The sequence below is a fragment of the Cyclopterus lumpus genome, chromosome 3, assembly GCF_009769545.1.
Source record: "Cyclopterus lumpus isolate fCycLum1 chromosome 3, fCycLum1.pri, whole genome shotgun sequence".
Taxonomy (NCBI): Eukaryota; Metazoa; Chordata; class Actinopteri; order Perciformes; family Cyclopteridae; genus Cyclopterus; species Cyclopterus lumpus.
In genome coordinates this window covers 15,401,392-15,412,481 of record NC_046968.1, presented here as the reverse complement: position 1 = coordinate 15,412,481, position 11,090 = coordinate 15,401,392, and the positions used below count along the sequence as shown (strand labels likewise).

At 38.8% G+C, this 11,090-nt stretch overlaps 1 protein-coding gene across 5 annotated transcripts in view; it reads left to right on the top strand.

Annotated features, from left to right (window-relative positions):
• The first annotated feature begins 4,454 nt into the window (after nt 1–4,454).
• The window catches only part of tcf12 (transcription factor 12), a 65,083-nt gene continuing 58,447 nt past the window's right edge, over nt 4,455–11,090 (top strand). For 4 of the 5 annotated variants that reach the window (XM_034559862.1, XM_034559873.1, XM_034559853.1 and 1 more), the window contains exons 1-3: nt 4,455–4,566; nt 5,365–5,453; nt 5,736–5,808. In XM_034559862.1, coding sequence (XP_034415753.1) covers nt 5,382–5,453; nt 5,736–5,808 — 145 coding nt within the window. In that variant the 5' untranslated portion in view covers nt 4,455–4,566; nt 5,365–5,381. Of the gene's footprint in view, nt 4,567–4,620; nt 4,665–5,364; nt 5,454–5,735; nt 5,809–11,090 lie in introns of those variants that run through there. The other variant, XM_034559843.1, reaches the window with a different exon arrangement.

The following is an 11,090-nucleotide window of genomic DNA, read 5'->3' as shown; positions in this document are numbered from 1 at the left end:
CCTTCGCCCTATGTCAGCTGGGATAGGCTCCAGCGCCCCCGCGACCCTAATGAGGATAAGCGGTATTGAAAATGGATGTATATATATATATATATATATATATATATATATATATATATATATATATATATATATATATATATATATATATATATATATAGAAGCATATAACAGGGAACTTAAATGTAGTTGAGAACAAGACTATGCACGCCTAGCTCAGCTGGAAACTGAATGCAGCTGGTTGGGAACATTGTCTGCCAGAAACATAAACATAAAACGTTCTGTTGTTTTTGTCATCAGTGTTGCGTCTGAACGTTTCAGCCCTATGCCTGGCAAGTGTGAGAGCGCCGAGTTGCGTAGAGGCCAAGAGCGGTATTGCAGACAGATAGAGATTTCAATTATAGCTCGCAACATATTGAAAAAAATAACTGAACTAGTTCAGTTTTTGGAGCTGTGAACTTAGTTAAACAATTTGAATTATGAACTGAACTAGTTGATGTAGAAAGTGAACTTTCCCAATACTGTTTGTCATTACCTAGCATATTGATTACTTGGTAAACTGAAGCCACGTTCATTTTAATACCAAGTTTATTTGTATACAGTAGACTAACTTTCTACAGCAGTGAGGAGGACGTTGATGAGGTCCAGAAAGAAAGCATTTAGATTCAGGGAAAAAAACGTTAATGTTTTTGTTGTTCGATGAAAGAATAAAGTTCTACTCACAAAATGTCAAAAAAGTCCAAAATGTCATTTTTAAAAGTTGTATTATAAATATTTGCATGCATGCATGCTTATGACAAGGTAACTACAGTTAAATTACCCTAACATGTTTAGTTTATTCCTGTTAATTCCCGTTAATTCCCGTGGAAAGTTTCCAACTTTGAATATTCCCGGAATTTTGCAACCCTGTTCAGAACTAAAGATTTCACAAAACATTTCGGATTGAATTATCAACATACAATGCATGAACAACATAAGTTAGAACTTTCCCCCCCACAGTGAAACAACATCATTTGCGTGCACAACAGAGCAAACGCACATGCAGCGCTTTTCACATGCAGCGCTGTCACATGCAGCAGTATTACATATCACGCAAGCAGCAAACCTTTAAAATTTATTTATTTTGGGTTGCACGTTTTGGTTTCCAGTTTCTCAAAATGGTAGCAACCTGACAACCTTTATTGTAGAGTTTTGAGGAAGAAACCGTATTTAACCAAAGAACGAAGTTCCTTCACATAAACTGTATGTACATTTTAAATGTTCCTAGAATTACCACATAGCTCAGAAATAACTGTTTACAGTAAATTCTAAATGTGTTTTGTCTCTTGTTTACTAATTTGTATATTTCCAATTTCTGAAATCTTAGAAATAAAGCAAAAAAACAATATGTTAAAACAATTTGCTTATCTGGATATTTTCACCAGTGAGGAACTTCTGGTGAACTTTATGTGATCTGAGTCTGTCCAACAGGTGGCAGTCTGGAATTAACAATACAGGGCAGAGGTGCTATGTGTCTGTGTTTCAGTATTATGAGATAACTTGTTTTATATGACAAAGTTTCTCCTCTTGCATGACTTATAGGTGTTAATGTTAAAGTTTAAACATTGTTGTTGTAAATAGGCTGGCATTAAGTATTACACCATACTCGTAGAAATTATCTCCAGCGGTGTCTTTATTGTTAATACATTTTAATTGCCTTAAGTTACAGGACAAACACAAACCTATCCACACGGTTGAAGCTGCTGGAGTGTCCACTGACTATTCTTAGTTATTGTGAGGAACTGGTTATAAAACAATTTAGGTCGTAGGTCTCAATTTAATACTGATGCTACTATGTGACCTTTATAAGTAAACAAGACCATAAACGAGAAGATGTTCTATTTCTGCATAGTCTTCTCAGTCATAGTTTCTTAATGATTGTCATCGGTGTCACTGGGTCAGATTCTAGTGAAATCCGATTAAATCATGCAGGTTCACCAGAAACTGCTTCCACTGAGAGTCCAGTGGGGCCTCAAGCATCAACCAGACCTCCGCCGGACCCAGATCCTGCTTTCCCCCTTCAACCTGCAGTCAGAGCTTAAGCGGGAGGAGTTCAGCACCTGACAGCAGCATCTCCTTCTCCGGACACGAGCAGAGATTCGCATTGCTTCTCCTCCGATCTCTGATAGGAGCAAACACCAACACCACGCTGGAGACCCAGGCTGTGTCGCTGGCCCTGCCGAAGGGAAGGGAGGCACGGCAGAACCAGGACCAGGATTTAGAGGGGCAGACTGTCTGCAGTAGCAGAGTTTTTGAACAGACTCTGGTGATTAGAATCACTACCACTTTTGTCCACAGGGACCGCCAAAATCAACACAAAATGTCTGTTCCTCATAGTAGCTTTAAAGTTTGTGCAAAATCTACACAAAAACCCTTTAAACTATTGTACACACACACACACACACACACACACACACACACACACACACACACACACACCTTATAAATGTTCCTACATTAATTCAGTGATATTTATTTTTTTATGATCAGCCTCTGCCAAATGTAGCAATGGGTTCCTGAGGTTACATGAAATGATTGGACACCTTTTTTATGTAACTTGTAAAATAAGCACCGATAATAAGCACCGATAATAAACATGATTAGTAATTACCATATTCCCACATTCAACGATCGTGTCTTTTATAATTTGAACCGGGCATACAGAGAAATCGGTTTTATATTAGCTACAGTTTCAGCTTAATAAGAATATTTGAATATCTATGGATTGTTACCAAAATAATTTCAACAGACTCATAACTCCGCTGTCACAAGGACCTGTACAGGGGATCATTCCTGCTCACTAATAAATCAGCTCTGGCCAAATCCATCACTCAATTATAACACCGTTATTGTTGACATTGTTTTTGTTTGTTTGGTTACATCTTTGCACTATTGTTTTTGTCTACATTGTGCATTTTCTATATGTAATATTGCTTTACCTGTATGTATAAATGCTACTAGTGAAATAATAAAGTATCTATCTATCTATCTATCTATCTATCTATCTATCTATCTATCTATCTATCTATCTATCTATCTATCTATCTATCTATCTATCTATCTATCTATCTATCTATATAATTAAAAAACATAAAGATGAATTTTAATTAAAAACAATTAATCCACAAAGCAGTTGCTGGAGGTAATGGCAAGTTAAATGTGTACCAGGCTTCTAAAATACTTTCATTAAACACGTTGCACGTTCCCAAGCCACAGCATTGGCCAATATGAAGCCGACTTGACAGAGGGTCCTCTTGTCTGGTTTCTCGCCAGCGCGGAGGAAAAAGTAGTCCCCTCACTGAACTGTGTTTTACGCAATACGCAATACCCTCTGTACAGTCTACGTGTTTACGGACTGTGGTCTTTAAGAACATTTAACAAAAAGGGGGGAATGTTTAAGCAGCCGTAATTGTACGTATTCAATATTTCAGTTTGTAGGCACCGCCACATTTTAGCATCGCAAAGTCGATCTGTCAGATCGGACATGAACAAGCGTGTCACTGGCCCTGAACACACCTGCAGATCACTGGCCCTGAACACACCTCCAAATCACTGGCCCTGAACACACCTGCAGATCACTGGCCCTGAACACACCTGCAAATCACTGGCCCTGAACGCACCTGCAGATGAACAATAAAACAGAAGATGGTTTGGTATATTACTATACTATATTATTTATTTTTATATAGCCCAAAATCACAATTTGCCTCAGAGGGCTTCACGATCTGTACACGTATGACATCCTCCGTCTCAGGACCTCACATCGAGGAAGTCCCCCCCAAAAAAACATTTAATGGGGAGAGAAAAAGGAAGAAGCCTGAGGGAGAGCAACAGAGGAGGATCCTCTGCACCCAACAGATGTCATGTAGAATTAACAACATAACCGTTACAACACATTCAATGCATATCATTTAAATTATTCATATAATGTTGGTAGTAAGCTGTGCAATGCCCTTGTCGACTCCAAGTTTCCATTTAATCCAGTGCAACCCGTCCTTCTATGCTGGAATAATACTGATTAAAGTATCGGGTTAGTTTGGTGTAATAACTACATGGCACAGCTAAATGAGCTTACAATGCAGGATCCACATTAGCTGATATTACATACATTACATACATACATCCCTCTGCTGCATGACATGTATCAACATTTACTTTGCCAATATGAAGAAATAGCAGCTTTAAGAGAAAGGCTATGGACAACGCTTTAAAAAAGCAACAACAATCGTGTCAATTATTTGAATATGATTTATTGTCATGAAATACATTTTTTTCAGGCATTAAAATATGTCTGTAGAATCTATCAGATGCCCCTTTAATGAAACAGAGACAGACATGTGGTGCACCAGTGTGACCCACGACAGTGTGTGTGGACTCTAATGCTGTGTGGGACCATCATGTCGCTGTGCTCGGCGGAGGGATACATCACCAATGTCATCGTGGCGCTGAGGCTTTTGCAAACCAAAAATGTCTGCCTAAGGGAAACTCGTAACTGATATATTTACATAGAGAGGATATTGTACCCAGGTATTGTCGTTTAAACTCACATTTTACTCTTGATGCGTATTGCAAGACAACTTGTCTTCACCAGATCACCCTAGTCGGGATTTTAATCGGAAGAAAAGGTCAAATATCAGTGGGAGTTTACCAAAAGCTTTCGGACCGGTGAAAGAAGTTGGGAGTTGAGAAAAAAAGACCATCACTGCGTGTTGTATTCTGGAGCAGGAGATTCGGGGTCATTTAAAATATACGTGTTTGTCTGAGTTACTTATTTTAAACCGAGCATGTAATGTAACGTTACGTCTCCCTCGTTAGAGAAAGAAGTCTTCGCTCCTTCGTGTCTTCACGCGCTGCAGCTCGTCGTTAAAACGTCTGTTCGACACAAATGAACCAGGAGCCCGCTGGCAAAGGGACGCTGCGTAACGGTCACCCTCGGGCTGCTCGCAGAGTCCGCCTCACAAGCCGCTGACGTTACCGTCGTCAGCCTCGCCAGCGGGTTACATACATGTCGCTGGTGCCGGAGAGGCGAATTGCTACTGCGGCGGTGTGATGCTCCAGCTCTATAACCGGCGATGGCATCCGCGCATGTCTCTTTTTAAATAAACTTACGGAGCGGACGACATGTTTGCACTATTTTAATCCGCCTTAATGTGGCCGAACTATCGGCGTCTCTATTTGCTGCAACGCCAGAGGCAACTTAACTTCTCCGCGGTGGTCTCCGCTCTGCGCCCATAACGAGTCCCTCTCGTGGCACTCGTTTCCGGTGGCGCTCCGCTGTGAAACACAGCAGCCACGCTGCGACCTGATGGACTGTGTTTTCTTCAGGTTTCTAGATCGTCAGGATGAATCCTCAGCAGCGGATCGCCGCTCTCGGAACAGACAAGGAATTAAGTGACCTGCTGGATTTCAGTGCGGTAGGATGACTTTAAAAAAAACTATTTTTCGGTCTTTACCTCTTGGTGCCATTGCAGCTCTGAGGGCTTTTAAAGGTGTGAGGACCACAGAGGCGAAAGCACGACTAATTGATCAGTTCATATTAGTGGTGGCTAATAGGATTTGACAGACTATATATATTCGTGATGTTTTCTGAAAACCAGAAGCTGCTTTCAGGAGAACTGCAGCACATAATGTGAGGGTTTGCTGATGCACTGTTGAGTATATGCTCTATAATTGAAGGTCCATATTCTTCATTTCAGATGTTCTCTCCACCTGTTAGCGGAGCGAAAAACAGGCCCACCACACTCGGAAGCAGTCAGTTCACTGCACCAGGTAGGATCCCTCAAAACTATTTCAGTAAAAACGTCTGATATGGTGTTAGTTTCCAGTCTTGCATTGCATGTGATGCGTCCCCCCCCCTTCTGTGTGCTCTGGTGGATAAAACGTGCGCTCCTGGAACTACAGTGGAGTGCTGGAGTAAAGATGAAGAACAAAGCGGTCTAGTTCATGGACATTTGTCAATGTTTTGTTCATCTAATTAGTATCATGGTGCAACACAGTGAGTCATGTTTTGCTGTACTGTCAGATGCATAAATAAGGTGTAAATCGGCCATGATTTGGCTGCTTTGATCAAGGTGTGTTAGTAAGTGTCAAGCTGGGCGATAATTAAATCTAATAATTTATCGCTTTCAATGGAATCATATCAAGATATTATAATACACAAACATGTCATCTAAACTAATAATAACAAGAGCATACTAACTCAAATAAAAAATAAAAATCTGAATTGATAAGAATTATGCTTATGGGAATAACCCAGTATAGTTAAACCAAACTATTGTCTAAGTCTTAATGTGATTACTCTGTATTTGTGTGCATGCATGTAAACATAGTTGGTATTAGATGGGAATATTTATTCTTCTCTTCTCTATAATTTCCCTTGAAACTGTTACGTTCATTTTGCACTAAAGTTCTTAATAAAACATGCTATATGGTGATATATATCGCTTTCTAGATATGAAGTGACCGATATCGAGATAGAAGGTTTTCAGAGAAACCACACTGTTCTTATCAGGGTTTGCTGTGAGGTGTGTTGGAGGCACTTTTTTAATCAGGTTAATTAATATGTCTAAGTGAGATGCAATCAGAAGTGGAGCTGCCTGTGAACTGTAGTGTAGTTTAATGGGTTTGTGAGACTTCCTCTCATTGAGTTATTCTCTAGTGTTTTTTCCTTTTGAACAAGTAGCAGTTTGATAATTAGCGAGTCTCTTTGATAGCTCTCTCACACACACACACACACACACACACACACACACAGAATTGTTTTGTCTTTTCCACTAATTACTTGTCGTTTTTAGTTTATCTATGAAGCATCTTGACTTGATGGATGTTTTGGTTGTAATAACAATAGTTCAGATTCCATGCTTCTGGATGGCTTCCCAGCTATAAATGCTACAGGACATTAATCTAAAGCACATCTATTGTCTGATGTGCTACTAGAAAAAATCAACAATCAAGCATTATATTTTCTGAAAGCATGTTTTGTGTGCAATCCACAAAGCCTCGTTGTAGTCAGTTATCTGTGAAACTAAAGACACACACTTAGTGGAAACGGATTGAAATGACAAAGGAACGAGAACAGAGCTGTCTCACATGGACTATGCAGTTGGGAGGATTCATTTTAGAATACCTAACCATGCATGTGTGTGTGTGTGTGTGTGTGTGTGTGTGTGTGTGTGTGTGTGTGTGCTCTAGTAAAACAAGGTCAAATCTACTGTAAAGTCACACCTTCCTGATGTTCATTTTATTTGAGTCTTGAGGGTTTTTGAAAAAGGTTTTTTTTTTTTAGAATAGAGGTGTTTTTAACAACCTTTTGATCAAATATCCACTTTTTAATATAATGCAGCAACTTCACCACCACTGCAGCCTGCATCAACTTATACTGGTGTACCTAAGAAGTTGGTAACTCAGTGTAATTACATTTTTCACTAGCCAGGCTGTGAAAACATAGTGAAACCTTTGATTCTTGAAGGTTGATAGTAACCAGACTGCATATAATGACTCTTCACTACAATGAACGCCACATCCATGTATCCCATGTACTTTGTTTAGGAAGCATTGCTGCGTGTGCTTTATGATTTAATATCGTAAGACGTTGACATCATGTGGACAGAACTCTGTGACTTCTAAAAAAGACTCCATCAGCAGTGCGCTGCTTTTTGTCTGGAGCAGAAAAGAATCGGAGGCTGTGAGAGAATTGTGTTGCAGCCAAAGCTCATTGTCGGGACGTGTTGTCTGGTCAACAGCTTTGTTCTTTACAAGTGTAACGCAGTCTAAATGTGGCCTGTTGTTTTGCATCAAGACCGACAAACATATATGTACAAAATAAATTGTACATGACAAGAAAAATGCTATTTAATCAAAGCGAAAGGTTTGATTCATACTTCATATTTATACGATTTTTGTTTCCTATAAGATATGGTTTCCAATTTACTGTTAACTACATAGTGTGTAAAAACTATGTCTATAAATAGTTTTTAAAATGTTTCTAAATCCCAACCATCTGTAATGGCCTAAAAACAGAACTTGCCAGGCTCGAGTGGATTATCAGCAACTTAAACTTCATTGGTAGAAGGCAGCCATAATAACCAGATTATTTTTGGGTGACCTAATATTGCATCCACATATGATGGTTAACAGTTTGGTGGATTTGTTTTGTTATAAGGGAGATACTGATTATTAAATACATAGGATGAGTTAAATGCAGAGGTCAAATTTGATTTATGTATATGACGAGTGAAATTAAGTTCACGTTTAAGATGAACTATCTCGTGGTGACACTCTTTCTCAATGACCTCGACCATAGTTTAGCATTTCTGTACTATTTCCTGTCAGTTGCCGTCCTGTTACAGCCGGTGGTTAATAATCATTATTTTTCTATTTCTTAAACATTTTTATGAAACAGAATTATGCAAAACGTAACCACTATCACGTCAGAAATAATGATGTGCAAATGAACTGCTTCAGCTCAGCAGTGTATCGGCATGATGGGTAAAAGCCCTCCTTCCTCCAGCCCCGATATGTGTTCCTGTGTCTCTGATCCTCAAGGAAAGGGAAGAAGCACCTACATAAGTGATTGTGAGCATAAGGCAAGTGAGTGTGCAGACAGAAGTGTGGAAATTGTAGTGAATGAGAGTTTGGATTATTGCATCTCAGATGGGCAGAGCCATATAATTGAGGCAGAGTGGGGCTGGCAAGACCCTCCAAAAGTGTGCCAGAGAGAGATGGATTGGGAAATAAACCTAAAGTGGCTCTAACAGAGATTCATAATTTCTCCTCTACAGCTGTGTTGATGATGCACATTTGATGAGGCCATTGACTGCTACAGTGTAGCGGGGCAGTGGATGGCTGCTGTTGAATAGGTCATTTACATTTTGTGGCATGTAGTGGAACATTTGTTATGAGCAGCTCGTAGGTTGGTGTGTCAGTCAGTTGGATGCCAACATTAAAAAGCTACAAAGAGTTTCACTTTGAGTTTAGCTTTCTGAGTAAATCAAAGGTCAGAGGGCTTGGGCTGCACTCAACTAGGTTGAGCATTTCTCAACCTAGTTAGAAATAATTAAATTAGTAAAAATGTTCTTGCTTAGGATTGTACTAATTGAATACTTTGATTTAATCCATTACAGGCTAGATAAATACAATGTGTAAACCAGAGCTATCTATTGTTCTCCAGCACATAAAGAAACAACATCTATTGCTCGGTTAAGTTTTTGTAAAAATACTGATGTCTTAATTTAAGTGTATTAAAGTTTGCCTTGACTTTTTACTGATTTATATATATCAGAAAGCAAATAACTTGGTTTGTTTAACCCTCTGAGAGTCGTCCCTGGTCTGTATTTATGTCCGGACAATTTCATGCCGTAAATAAGACATACTGCACAGTCACAGGGAATCTCGCCATGCCTGGACATTTATTTTCTATTAAATTCAATAACTGTTTTGTTCTTCTCAGTCTAGGTTTTACTTCACATTCATCATTCATATGCATGTGCTCGTTGTAGTCATGTTTTTGTTATTGATCATTAGTGCTGCTCTCAGTTCATTTGTACAGGAAACCAAATCAGGTCAAAAGCTCTTAAAAATCAGCAAGGCAGGAGTTTATTTTGGATTTGTTTACATGAACGCGGACATCAGTTCAACTTGCCTAAAGAAGGCAGGTCTTCAACTAATTACAGTGCAGTCGTAGTTGCACATACATGTCCATCGTCTCGTCAAACAATTGTAAATCAGTGTATTTGCACAGAAGGATTATTTATTTAATTTGGGTCATAGGAAACTTGTTTGTGCTGCGAATTAGGTTAACTCGTTTTTAAATGTCTGACATTTCTCATTTCTCATTTTATTCAAGATGCCGTCCGGACCAGAAGCTTTTCTGTCTTTCTTTTTTTCAGCCCTGTAGTTTGACTGCCAACTGTTTATGAGTGTCGGGAAGCATTTGATCTCAGAAGGAAGTGGGTTTTATAGATTCCTCAATCAAACTGTTTACCCTTGTGTCTGACTGTATTTCATTATGTTTAAGAGTTTATGGGAAGCATGTGAAAACACCTCTAGGCTTTCCGTGTTTTATTTGGTAAAGTGTTTGTTCTATTTAAGTATTTGTTCTGAGATAAATTGTTTGGCCATGAATTTTGAGGTGTTGTAAACATGTATATTTAATAGGATTCATATCTTGTTGGGGATTTTGACTTTATTATAATTTTTATGTTTTTCTATAATTTTCTGTATTATCCAAAAACATTTGGTTCTTATCTGTAATTCCTCTGTCTGTCTCTCCTTAAGATAAAACATACAATTCAACTTACAAATGAATAAAACCAAACATCTATTCTTGGGTATTTTGTGGCAAATCATACACTTTCTATGTTGGTATTAATTGATAACAACAACAACAAAAATAAAGACACTGGTAAGTTGATCATTTAATACACAATGTTTTCTGTTCTCACAAAGAGCTCACTAAGAAATCATGAGCATCATTTGCGTTATAAGACTGCAAATCAAGTGAAACTTATGAATAACGACAATCAGGTAGATTAAAGAGATGTGTAATGTGAGGATTATTGCACCAGAGTTAGTTTTACTGAAGCAACAGTAAATGGAGAAAAAAGATTGTCTTCTCGGTGTGGGACTTTGTGTTCTGTCTTATAGATTTGATACTGACATGATACAGTATTACTGGTGGTGACATTGTGAATTTGACCTTATTTTGCCAAATATCAGTAAGCTGAAGTTTCGCAATGCTCGGCCATGTTGCATGAGAACGCTTCAGTCTTTCTGTCGGATGACGTTTTGCTGAATGTATGCTGGAGTGTCGGGTACTTTCAGGACATTCAAGGATATAAAATGTATCGGCCACATGGCCTGTAATAAAAAGGCAGAATACATTTTTGTATATGCACACACGTCCAGTTGTAAGTTCCATCACAAAGTCGGTTGCATGACAGGTCTTGTAAATGCATAATATTGAATCCTCAAGCAGTGTTGGGAGTGGGCCGGGAAAGAACATGTCCCTCAGGTGCAGCCGTCTTCATGTGAGGCTTTGTGACACTCACTAG